General features: G+C 38.2%; 1 protein-coding gene across 3 annotated transcripts in view; it reads right to left on the bottom strand.

Annotated features, from left to right (window-relative positions):
* The window catches only part of CAMSAP2 (calmodulin regulated spectrin associated protein family member 2), a gene marked incomplete at its 5' end in the record, with an annotated part of 115204 nt that overhangs the window by 65736 nt on the left and 35556 nt on the right, over window positions 1-13912 (bottom strand). For all 3 annotated transcript variants that reach the window (XM_081947709.1, XM_081947707.1, XM_081947708.1), the window contains one exon: window positions 6318-6577. In XM_081947709.1, coding sequence (XP_081803835.1) covers window positions 6318-6577 — 260 coding nt within the window. The remainder of the gene's footprint in view (window positions 1-6317; window positions 6578-13912) is intronic.

Raw genomic sequence — 13912 nt, 5'->3', positions numbered from 1 at the left:
GGAGGCGGTGAGCGTGGTCACCTCATGGCTGCTCCTATGTTGCAATAGTTTCGGGAAGGGCTTATTTTCGGGGGAGGGCTTATTTTAGTGCATGCGCTCAAAAGCCCAATTCAGCTTATTATCCGGGGAGGTCTTATTTTCAGGGAAACAGGGTATATATACAAATGCAGTATGTATCCAACAGTTATTTATATACGTACATGTGTGTGTTTGTGTATCCAACAGTCATGTGTGCATGTGTGTGTGTGTAAATACATACACTGCAGTACGTATGCAACAGTTCATTCAGCTTTCTGTTCTTTTTCTCTTTCTCTCTCACACAAGCAGACATTTAAATAAGGCACTCAAAATATTTATACTATTATTCCGCCCCTCAACACAAATTCATTAGAGTAACATTTCAACCCTGTCAAATGAACTACTAGCATAACGTTTTAATTACAAGAGCAGATCTCCAGAAATGTGAACCACAGAATTGTTTTCTCTCATCAAGAAAAAAAAAATCACCAACATCTGCTTCATTGCAGTGTGAATGTACATATATACTATATCACATACTGCCATGCTTCTGCATTACTCTGATGTTTTGGAGAAACTGAACTTTAAAATAAAAAATGTATTTCAACAAGTCATGATTTCACAAATGTCTTGGAATTCCTTGATTGGGGAAATGCGCATATTTTTCAGTTGGGGCCTACTATTTAGAATTTTAAATCTTATTTTAAATTATATTACTTTTCTTAATTTTAAATTATTAATAGAGTGCCATAAGGTTAGTCTTTCTATTAACACCTTTTCAAAAAGTAATTTAAAAAGTACTGGGTGATTTTGTAAGTTTGTATATCCAGGTAATAGCATCTGTAGGCTAACACTGCACATTTACCCTTCCTTGTTTTCGTAACAGGCTTCTGGCATATTTCTTTCCTTTAAAGTTAATTTTGAAATATTTTTTATTACAAGGTATTTTATCTGTCCCTAAAATATTTTAGAAATATTTCTCTGTCCCTAAGATATTTTAATAGCTACAAGCAACCACAAGACAGGGCATATATTCTCTTTATAACTGGTCCAGGTGAAATAGAAAAGCAATGTATACTTAGTTTTATTTATATTTTAAGTGGAATATTATGAAATGTCAATAAGTAAACAACAGCCCTGAAATTGTCTCAGATTTGAATAGTCAACTGGGATACGATGTCTCAGTGGAATCTTACATTTTTAAAAAATGCATTAAAAGTTTACAGGTGAAAAACACACTTGCCATGTCAAAACATATAGTTCCTTTAATCCTTATTATAATACAGGCCTTGCCCAAGGTGATTATCTGGACTGAAATAGATTGGGGATAGCTAGACCTCACATTCCCATCTAATGAATACAGGGTTATGGCAGGCCAGTTAAGGACTGGCTGCTGGACAAATGGAAAACTGAGTAACTGGGCAAAAATTCAAGAACAGCACACAAGAATGGGACAGTGTTATTCCCTTGGCATGCTGAAACCTCCTTTTATTAGGTTAGCAACTTAATATAAAAAAAGACTTCTCTGGAATCCGAAAATTAGTATTGTAGTTGATTTAGAAAAGCTATGGTGAGTGACTGGTTCTTAATACCATATATTTGCTCCCTATTTCAGAAATCCTACAACTTTTTTTTTTGCTTATCCCATTCCTCATCTGAACTGAAGGAGGAATATAACAATTTTCAACAGCAAATATAACATGTCCTAATGTACTTCGGTAGCTGGAATAGTTTCTGTTCCATTTATCAGTTGGCCCTTAGAGATGTGAACTATTTGAAACAAAGTATTAGCTTCAATTCATAAATCAAGCACATTGTGGGAATAAAGGAAGATTAAAATCCAAGCAGTCTTGAAAAGAAATTTGCCAATCGTCATCAAAATGAATTGCTTGTTTTTACATCAAAGGAAGCTAACTTTGAACTTCAGACAATCCACTCTCCAAAAAACAAAGATAATAAGCTTTTAAATTTTTCAATATACACAAATACACTATATATTGAATAGTTTATTTAGGACTATTAGTTCTGGGGATTTTTTTTCTCCCAATAAGTGTTCATATGAACCACCTAAATAGATGTTTGGATATGTGCATATGGATACACTCACAGGCCAGAGGCTACTCTCTAAAACTCTTCCAATACTGACCATATTCAGTAAGTTATATGCATGATTTATATCCTAATAAGTTTCTTAACTATCTAGGTAAAGGTAAAGGTTCCCCTGCACATGCCTGCTAGTCATTTCCAGCTCTAGGGGATGGTGCTCATCTCCATTTCAAAGCCGAAGAGCCAGTGCTGTCCGAAGAGGTCTCCTTGGTCATGAGGCCGGCATGACTAAACGCCAAAGGCAATATGGAGCACTGTTATCTTCCCACCAACGTCGTCCCTATTTTTCTACTTGCATTTTTATGTGCTTTCGAACTGCTAGGTTGGCAGAAACTGGGACAATTAGCGGGAGTTCCCTCCATTACGTGGCACAAGGGATTCGAACTGCTGAATTGCTGACCTTTCTGATCTACAAACTCAGTGTCTTAGCAACTGAGCCACCGCGTCCCTTCTTAACTGTCTAGAACAGGATGAATCTCTAACTGATGAACAAGCTAGTTTAAAGGAGGGCAGGAACTATGTAATCCTACTGTTCCTAACAGAGCTATATATGCATGCTTACACTTGCTCCCAATTTTAATTTAAAGTCAATTTCTGAGTTTAACTCCAGGGACAGAGACCGGAGAAATTGTTTAATTCTTCTATAGACCAAAAATTACTTTGTCCAATCAAGATGTTGCAAAGGAAAATACACTCTAATCAATGACCGCAGTACAGATGCCACTATAATTAAAAAATCATGTACAGGCTTAATATGAAATTGTTAAATATATACCTATTCTGTAGATATAATTCAATCAGTAGTTGCTTGAAATTCAACTTCACAAGAGAACATCTATGGAGGTCCTCAGTCATCCATAGTTGTCCCAAAGGTGTTTTTTCAAGAGACAATTGGACTTTGTTTTTCCTTGAAGATGTTTCGCTTCTCATCCAAGAAGCTTCTTCAGCTCTGACTGGATGGTGGTGAATGGAAGGATTTATATTCCTTGCAGACAGCTGGTCATATAAATCCTTCCATTCCCCACTATCCAGTCAGAACTGAAGAAGCTTCTTGGATGAGAAGAGAAACATCTTCAAAGAAAAACAAACCCAATTGCCTCTTGAAAAAGCACCATTGATTCAGAGGACAACATTTTAAGGAGTTCATATCTGTTTATGTTTATGGAAGACAGCAAGAAATAAGAGTCCATATATTGCTCATGGAGATTCTTTTAAATTGACAAAAATGAAATTTACAGGATGAGAAAAGTGTTTCAATTAAGTAGCTGGGGCCAAATTTCTCAACCATTCATAAAAATGTAACAAGATAGCCATTTATTTGTTGTGGTTTTTTTTATATCTGTGTATTTTTCGGTTACATTTTGTAACATTTTATGCTATATGGGTAGTCCTCAATTTACAACCACAATTGAGCCCAACTCAATTTCTGTTGCTAATCGAGACTTTGGTTAAGTAAATTTTGCCTCATTGTTACGACTTTTCTTGCCACAGTTGTTAAGTGAATCACTGCAGTTGTTAAGTTAGTAACACAAGGGGAATCTGGCTGTCCCATTGACATTGCTTGTCAGAAGGTTGCAAAAGTGGATCACATGACCCCAGGACACTGCGAGCGTCATAAACATGAGTCAGTTGCCAACCGTCTGAATTTTGATCTGGTTACCATGGGGATGCCGCAATGGTCATAAATGTAAAAATAGCCATAAGTCACTTTTCTTAGTGATGTTCGATTGTCAAATGGTCTTCAAAAGGACTGTTGTAAGTCGAGGACTACCTATATAGCTTTAACACGAGGCACAATCAAAAGCCTGGCCGCTAGGACCTTTGGGCTGATCGGCTGTTGGTAGAGCCAAACTCCCCTTAAACAAATCCACTCAGCAAGCTATCAATAAACAATGTTACGATACCAATAGTGATCAAAACACCGGAGAAACACGATAACGCGTCCGTCCTCAGCTTTTGGACTGAGTCGAAGCTGGGATCTACCTAGCAACAGGGGCGGAGCTTAAAAAACATTACAAGACCCAGTCCTCAATATAATTGGATGAAGGTTAACCCAATCTGGATGCTGCCTCCACCACTAGGGAGAAAGCCTTATAATCAGCGGTGGGATTCACTTACCTTCCCTATGGTTCGCAAATATGAGTGCATGTGCTGCGTCTGCGCATGGCCTGCAGTGCATGTGCAGTGCTCACACATTACTTCTGGGCAGGTGGGCGGAGCCTCCCGCAGCCACCACTACCAGTTCTCCCAAACCGGAGAGAACCGTCTGAATACCACCTCTGCTTATAATGGTAAACCTCCTTGATTACCAAAGTTCATCAGAAGATTCTTTCTGCCATTGTTTCTATAATTTCCTTTGTTTGCATTGTCCTATTGATTTAGAGTTTGCTCGTGTATAAAAAGAAGGCATTAATACTTTTATCAAAAGGTATCAAAATGCTGGAGAAGAGGAAAGTATAGCAAGGTAAAGAGAGAGAAAAACCCTGTGATACTTTTCTCTCAATTCCAGAATTTACAATGAAGTATTCTTGCCCTTTTGCCTTCTATCTTATGCTTTAGATGTCATTAACAATCCTTTATGGGCCAAGCTTTATTTCATAGGGCTGCTCTTCTCTCTAATCTATCATTTAAGCAGATTACCTGAAGAGGTGGCTTTATCTGGGTTTTATGTATGCATGCATTTCCCCTGTGATGCATTTGTGTGGGTTTATGCTTCTAATTCATTGCATTCCTACCAAAGATCTTAGTAAAACGTTTTTTATTTATCCAATTTTAGTTTATTTTGAATAGGGAAATATTATCAAGCTTTTTTTGGTGGGAGGGTTGTTTAATTATTCTAAGACATGCTACACCATCAAAAAAAGTCTTACTCATAATGAACTGTTCTCACAGCTATTCTCCCAAACAATTATGCTGGGCACAGAATTGTTGAGTACTGCAAATAATGTTGGCAATACTTCCTTGTTGCCTTCTGTGCCAGCTAATTGGAGGCAGTTGTTATCCCATGAGAGCAGAGAATATACCATATTCTATCCAACTTTTTTTTTTGCAACCGCACACTGAATAGAAAAACTAAACATAGATATCAAATGTTCTTGGACTAAATTCTGGATTTTAAAATCTCCAATTTTTAACCTTTTTATCACTAAAAATCCAGATTACATCAATTGAATTATATAATAATCAGTTTAAAAACATGCTACCCCTTCATCCAAAATGCAGAGTAAAATACTACATATCTGCTATCATATTGACCCTAATCTACACTGTTCATTCAGCTAAACAGATGCTGATTTTAAGGCAAGTACTTGTCAAATACCTAAGTGACGGCATCAGAAAAAGTCACTGTAATATTTCCACTATGTTTGTAGGTCTACATTTGCATGCAGTTACTTACAACTGTAATATTCAAACTGAATAGCAGTAGCAATTGCACTTAGATTTATATACCATTTCACAGTGCTTTACTGCCCTCTCTAAGTGGCTTACAGAGTCAGCATATTGTCCCCAACAATCTGAGTCCTCATTTTACTGACTTCGGAAGGAGGGAAGGCTGAGTCAACTTTGAACTGGTCAGAATTGAACTGCGGGCAATCGGCAGAATTAGCCTGCAATATTGTGTTCTAACTACTGTGCTACCACGGCTGATAACCTCTTTAAATTAGTTATTTGATATCAACAGTTTCCAACCCAAAATTTAAATAAAATATGCAAAGCCATTTAAACCTGTTTTAATCAAAGTATAAATGAACAGACCTATATGGACAGATAGGTTACACTGTTTTAAACCAAACAGGAAATCATGGGAAATCAGAACAAGACTTAGAATAGATTCATTTAAGTCATCCAATTATGCCTAAGTTGTCCCACTGATTGAATTGCAATGACTATTCTTACTAAATTTGAATCCAAATATGCATAAGCAAGACAAAAATCTAAAATAAATATGCAAAACTCCCATCTTTTTCAATCACCAAAATTTTTCAACTGGAATGATTCAAGCTATTAAGGGCAATAGGAAAGACCAGTATAATTCATCTCTTCAACTCTTTAGCTATTTTGTATCTTCAGTTTATGATATTTTACTTGCCAATTTATTGAAATTGGGGGGGGGGGGGAATCCTGTAGTACTGCTAAGAGTATCAATACTGCAAGGAACAATCAATAACTAACACAGAAATGCCAACACTCACCATCTGAATAGGTTTCTTGTGCAAGTCTCTCTCTGTTACCAGTTTCTCCTGGTCTGTAACATAGAGGCCTTTTTGTGCCAAAGCTTGGATAACAGCATCATGACCCAGGAGTGGCTTGGCAGCATCGCTCTTCAGGATGAGACTTCCCGCACGACAGTAAAGTTCTGCAGACAGCAGCAAGTTAACCACAGGAGGTTTAATATGTTCCTGGTCATACTGATCTGTATAAAATGGTTCTCGAAGCTCATCTGGTACATTTTCTGGAAAAAAAAACATACATGCCTTGAGTTAAAAATGACTAATTCTCAGAACAAGTACATAATCTGTTCTAAATAACCATAATAGATTAAAATGACTTCATAATTGCTGTGATATCAGCATAAATGCCCCAATTCCACTAAATTCCACATTCAAATTATATGCAAAATTTGTGTCTAGAAATGTAAGACAATTTAATAACAAAGTAGAGATTCTCAAAAGTAAGACATAAGTAAGAGAAAGTTCGAAAGAGAATCTGGCTGTATTGGAATTGAAAAAGAAGGAATTTTGTTGATATTTAGAGCAATTCCAGAAGATTCTGGTGAAGATATTACTGTGTTTCCCCGAAAAGAAGACAGAGTCCTATTTTCTTTTGACCCTCCAAATAAGGGCTTGGCCTTATTTTCAGGGAGGTCTTATTATTTTCCAGGTGCAGGAGGCAGCAAGCCCACCAGCCCCACCCTCTCCATCCCACCACCTGCTTGCCTGCCACAACAATGACCCAAGTTCTCCTTGCATCCTGGCCTTGCCTGCTCTGCTTGCTGGCCGCCAAACAGCTGACTGTGCTGCTCTGGCCTCGCGGGGGGGCAGTTCCTGGCAAAACACGAACATACACACACACACACACACACACACACACAGACACACCGTCCAAGGTAGCCACATCCCTTCACTAACTTGCTTTCCAACTCCATTCTCCGCTCCACGTGCAGGACAAGAAAAGTAGACTGTGTGCCTATGGTAAAAAAAATACCAGAAAATACCTTCCAAGTTCTCGCAAAGAAAAAGAAAATATCCCAAAGTTGGAAGTAGTCCCACAAACTACTTTTCTTGCCCTGCACGTGACAGTGGAGAATGGAGCAGGAAAGCCGGTTGTGTAAGGATGTGGTTGCCTTGGGAGGGGGGGGTGGATTAGGGATCTCTCTCTCATACACCCACACACCATCCTTTCCTTGGGAACTCTGCACAGACACAGAAAAGGCTTCGGATAGAGCATTTGGGGGATGTGCGTCTGCACTGAGATCCCAAGGAAAGAACGATTGCCAGGAAGGGGGGGGGGATTTTGCCTCTTATCCTGTTCTGAGTCTGTGCTGAGCTTCAGAACAGGATAAGAGGAAGTAAAATCTCCCCTCCACATTTACAAGCCCTTTGCAAAAATGCCCCATTCCGAACCTTCAATCCTGCAATCCTGGAATATTCTGAAGGCTCAAAATGGGATGTTTTTGCAAATCGCTTGAAAATGGGGAGAGGGATATTCCTGCCTCTCACCCTGTTTTGAAGGTCAGCACAGACTGAAAACAGGATAAGAGACAAAATCCCCCCCCCTCCTGATTTTCAAGCCGTTTGCAAAAATGCCCCATTCCGATCCTTCAATCCTTCAATCCTGGATAACGCTTGGAATAGGGCGTTTTTGCAAAATGCTTGAAAATGGGGAGGGGGGATTTTGTCTCTTATCCTGTTCTCAGTCTGTGCTGACCTTCAGAACAGGGTGAGAGGCAGGAATATCCTCCTCCACATTTTCAAGCCATTTGCAAAAACGCCCCATTTCGAGCCTTCAATGTGAATATGCAGGTGAGAAGCGACCTCCTGTAGGCATGGAAATCCATACACTTGGGACATCGGAAGAAGCCCTGCGAGGAGACGCTGCTGCCGAAGTGCAGGAAATCTCTCCCCCCCACCACCTGCAGATTGTCCTTTCAAACAGGAATTTCACCAGGATGAAGAGATGGCTGAAGGCGGTGTTTGTGTTGCCTTCATCCTGGTGAAACTCCTCTTTGAAAGGACGATCTGCAGGTGGCGGGGGGGATTTCCTGCACATCAGCAGCAGTATCTCCTCACAGGGCTTCTTCTGATGTCCCAGGTGTATTGGTTTCCATGCCTTTCTTTCCTGTTCCATGGACGGAATTGCCTGCTGTGACTGTCACCATTAAGTTAGGAGGGCATGAGGCATTTGGGTTGTGTTGCTTGGCCTCTGGCTTCTTTTGTAGCCACAATTGGCTACAAAAGCGACCTGCATTTGCTGTAGGCAGAGGCCTGACCCACAAATCATCTGTTTTGTGAATGGAGCGGCTCAGGTGATCCGATTAAGGGGCCAAGAAGCCCTGAGGGGACCGGGGAAGGGAAGGGCTGCCCCCTGTTCTGGCTAAACCCACCCCTTCACTAGGGCTTATTTTCAGGGGACGGCTTATTATTTGTGCCCACCCTGAAAATCTGGCATGGCCTTATTTTCAGGACATGTCTTATTTTCAGGAAAACATGATAAATAAAAGGTTATTTACAGGTTTAGATTTTTTTAAAAATTGGGATATTCAGAGGCAGAAATTTATAAAATATATAGAATAAATACAAGATTTGCAAGAATAAGAAATACAATATATGAAACCCGCAGAGGTTTCAACTGAATTCTGTCAAGAATTTAAACATCTTTAATAAAATTATATATTGGAAGTGATGGGGAGATAGCTTCAGTATATACGTACATCTCTTAGAAAGTCTTTCTCTTTCTCTTTCTCTCCCTATCCAACCACAATCTATTGGAGTGACTCTTCTACTTCTTTCAAGAATTAAAAAGTGTTGAATAAAAACCTATTTTAAATTCAATTTATAAACTCCTAGGTTATATAGCAGCTTCAGGAAAAAAAAGGGGGGGTTTCATATGAAACTCACTCCATTAAATAAATAAAGATGCCACATAAATTAATAAGTTCTCCAACATGCTGGTTATTCGGTGGGGAAGAGAATTCTATGATTCTGTGTCAGAAGTGATATAATATAGAAAGAGTGTACTACTTCAGTAAGAACAGGACAGCTGTGGAAACAAGGCCTACTTGTTAAATTTATGACTTGCCAATTCAACTCTTCAGCCTGGAATATGAAGAAACACAAACTATACGTGACAGAACTACTACATAAATTAACAGGTTTAAGAAGATGCTTTGAAGACTGAACTTGAATGACTTATTTAAACTCTGCCAGCACTACCTGCCTTTTCAAATACCTCTGACTGGCTATAATAACTGAAAAAAATATCAGATCAAATGATTAAAACACCTTTCTCACCCAAAAGCTGTACAATGTTGCAAACAACAACAACAACAACAACAACAACAACAACAACAACAACTCCGCCGTTGCCGGTCCCAAGCCCGGATGAGAAAGGAGGAGGGTTGGGGTCAGGTTGGCAACCTGGCCCCATAAAAAAAACGCCAACCCATATAACATGGTGAAAGAAACAAATAAAAATTCTATACCGCATCGGTCGTCGCGCGGGTTAACAAGGGCCGCGGCGGATGTTGAGGTCCCTGGACATCCATCGACAAGTGGGCTACAAGTGGACCAGCCAACAAAACGACAAAAATATAGTGCAGATGAAAACCGTGCCATAATGGCTTGTTACTACAACTCAGAGCCTGGAAAAAGAGGTTATTTAAAGCGAATGTATGAATTATGGAAACAACAATATCCAGATTCAAATGTTAGTGAACAACGACTTGCAGATCAAAGGCGATTTATTACACGGAATAAAGTGTTTAGTGAAGTTGAACTTGAGGAAATTCAGGCAAATTGCAAAACTAAGAAAACAACACCACAAGCAGAAATAACTGATACTCAAGACACACCTAAAGGCATTGTAGTAGAACTCCCAGAAGAAGCTGTCGGGGAGGAAATAACAACACTATCACCAGAACCAGTTATCACTGAACCAACTGATGAACCAACTCAAAAACAAAAAGAATTGAAGGACAAGATCATGGAGCATTTTCTGTTTAATAAGGAACGGCAACATTTACCATCATTAAAAACTGTGCCTAAGAAAATTTTGGCCCCTATCATGAAAATGGTTAATGCAGTGCTTTCAACAATTGAATCGGGATCCATCTTGGAAACGAACCAATTAATGTACAGCGCAGCTGCAATAATCACTAATGAACTAGGCATTAAAATCAAAGCACCTAGTTACACAACAGAAAAAGCATCAAAGCCAAAGTGGAAAATCCGATTGGAACAAAAAGTCAAAAAATTAAGGGCAGATGCTAGCAATTTGAAGAACATGCGTGAGCAACGACTTAGAAACAACAAAATTATAGATCAGCTAATCAGAAGGTATAGATTGGATACAAGAAACATCAATGAAGCTGTAGAGATTGTAAAACAGCAGATAACAGCAACAGCTAGGAAAATTGAAAGATATGAGGCACGAATCATCCAATACAAACAAAATCAGCAATTTCGATCAGACCAACGGCGTTTTTATCAAAGTCTTAATGTGAATGGTGACACCAAAAGTCAAAAACCAGAAAAGCAGGCCACAGTTGAATTCTGGAAAGAATTGTGGGAAAATGCAAAGGACTACAATAAGGAAGCAAAATGGATACATGACTTTGAGAAAAGCATTGGCAACAAACAAATGCAAGTATTAGAAATAACAACTCAGATGGTCAAAAATCGAGTAAAAAAAGTAAAGAATTGGACATCACCTGGAAAGGACCAATTACATGGTTTCTGGCTCAAATATCTGACCAGTTTACATGCAATATTGGCCAGGCAACTGAATGAGATTTTACAAAATGGCCAAATTGATGAATGGTTGACAACTGGAAAAACATACTTGATTCAGAAAGATGCAACTAAAGGAACAATACCTGAAAACTACAGACCAATAACATGCTTGCCAACAACCTTCAAATTACTCACAGGCATTATTGCAGATAACATTATGGATTATTTGGAAACAAACAACATCTTGCCAGTAGAGCAGAAAGGCAACAAAAGAAGGAGCAGGGGCACAAAAGATCAGCTCCTAATTGATAAAATGATATTAGAAAATTGTAAGAACAGAAAAACGAACTTGAATATGGTCTGGATTGATTACAAAAAGGCATTTGACTCATTGCCACATAGTTGGATCATAAAATGCTTAGAAACAACTGGCATTAGCAAAAATATTACATCCTTCACTGAAAAGGTGATGAAACAATGGAGAACCGAGTTGGCAGTAGGGAATGAGAACTACGGAATGGTTAATATCAAGCGAGGAATTTTCCAGGGTGATTCACTTTCACCTCTTCTCTTCATCATCGCGATGATCCCACTATCAGTAATCTTAAAAAAAATGAAATTAGGCTACCAAACAGCCAAAGAAGCCGAAAAAATTTCGCATTTATTATATATGGATGATTTGAAACTCTATGGAAAGTCAGAAATAGAAATCCAATCATTGACAAACACAGTCCGAGTATTCAGCACCGATATTTCAATGAAGTTTGGCATGGAAAAATGTGCCACTGTATCCATAAAAAGGGGCAAAATCACTGCGTGTGAGGGAATTGAAATGCCCAATGGCCAACTAATTAAATGCAACGAAAATGAAGCCTACAAATACTTAGGCATTCTGCAGTTGGATAACATCAAGCATGGAGAAGTAAAAACTATTGTCAGGGGAGAGTACACCAACAGAGTTAGGAAAATTTTGAAATCTAAATTGAATGGTGGAAATACAATCAAGGCCATAAACACCTGGGCAATACCAGTTATAAGATACACAGCTGGTATAGTTAACTGGACACAAGCTGATTTGGACATTTTAGACCGAAAAACCAGGAAACTAATGACAATGCACTACAGTTTACATCCACGTGGTGATATTGATAGACTATACCTACCCCGGAAATCAGGTGGCAGAGGATTATTACAAGTGAAGCAAATAGTTGAAGAAGAAAAACATGCACTGGCTGATTATTTAAAAGAAAGTCAAGAACATCTATTAATCGAAGTAAAGAACAAAAATCTATTGAAGGCCCAACAGACGAAACAAGAATACAAAAAAGATGTGATAAAATTAAGAATGGAGAGTTGGCAGAACAAAGCATTGCATGGCCAATTTCTGGAAAAAATAAAAGATAAAGTGGACAGTGAAAAAACTTGGTTATGGTTAACAGCAGGTACATTAAAGAAAGAAACAGAGTCACTAATCCTGGCTGCGCAAGAACAAGCTATCCGCACAAATGCCATTAAGACCAAAATCGAAAAATCCTCTGATGATGCCAAATGCAGACTCTGCAAAGAAGTTGATGAAACTGTTGACCACATATTCAGCTGCTGTAAAAAAATCGCACAGATTGACTATAAAATGCGGCACAATTCAGTAGCACAAATGATCCACTGGAATTTGTGCAAAAATTATAATATTAAAACAACAACAAACTGGTGGGAAAATAAGCCTGAAAAAGTCACCGAAAATCAGATGGTCAAGATCCTGTGGGATTTTCGTATACAAACAGACAAAATACTAGCGCATAACACACCAGACATCACACTGGTTGAGAAAAAGAAGGTTACAATCATAGACATCGCAATACCAGGTGATAGCAGGGTTGAGGAGAAGGAACATGAAAAAGTCGCGAAATACCAGGACTTAAAAATTGAAATCCAACGATTATGGCACAAACCAGCAGTGGTAATTCCAGTGGTAATCGGCACACTGGGTGCTATTCCAAAAGCACTGGAATTACATTTAAAACAGTTAAAACTTGACAAAATCACCATCAGTCAAATGCAAAAAGCTGCACTGCTTGGATCTGCACGTATATTAAGAAAATACGTTACGACGTCCTAGGCCCCTGGGTGGGGCCCGACTAGTAATCAATGCCAAATCCGGCGAATCAACTGGCCGCTGTGATACAATCGAACAATAATAATAATAATAATCTGATCAAGAATCTTTCAAATCATTTAGAAGTGACTCATATAAACACCAAAAACATGATAGAACAGAATTAACAAAAAATGTTCCACAATGTATAGAATATTATGAAACTTTTAGACACAGAGTTAAAACAAGTTCTTCCATTGTTAGAAGCTGAATCTTTTTTTTTTTTTTGCCCTAAAACACACATAAATCTTCAGTCTGGTGCACCTTTTGAACTCTGGCAGTTATTATCAATAAAGATTATTTTTAGTGAAAGGCTTATTACAATTCTTTTTGATGAAAAAAGACGTGGAACAAGTAAGAAGATGAGAATTGCAAATATACTTGCTTTCTCCAATTTAACACTTTGAAGGATGAAGTCATTTTAACTTTTATTGCACAAATATATCACTGAATGCACAATCTTTCACATCCAGGTGAAAAATATGGAAATTGATAAAGTAAACTTATATATAGTATTTGATTTTAGATATTTTCATTATTGACATTGATATTGAGTCTTTATTGATTAGACCTTGGGCCATGTCAAAGGTAAAACTTCCAGAAACAAATTATTACTAAAAATTTGATAAAAGCAATTTAAAATGGAATTTGATGAAATACAACTTAAAATGAAATTGGAATAAAA

This window comes from Natrix helvetica, assembly GCF_964273705.1.
Source record: "Natrix helvetica genome assembly, chromosome: 3".
NCBI classification, from domain to species: Eukaryota; Metazoa; Chordata; class Lepidosauria; order Squamata; family Natricidae; genus Natrix; species Natrix helvetica.
Note: the sequence above shows the minus strand (reverse complement) of the source record. Positions and strands in the feature narration are given on the sequence as shown.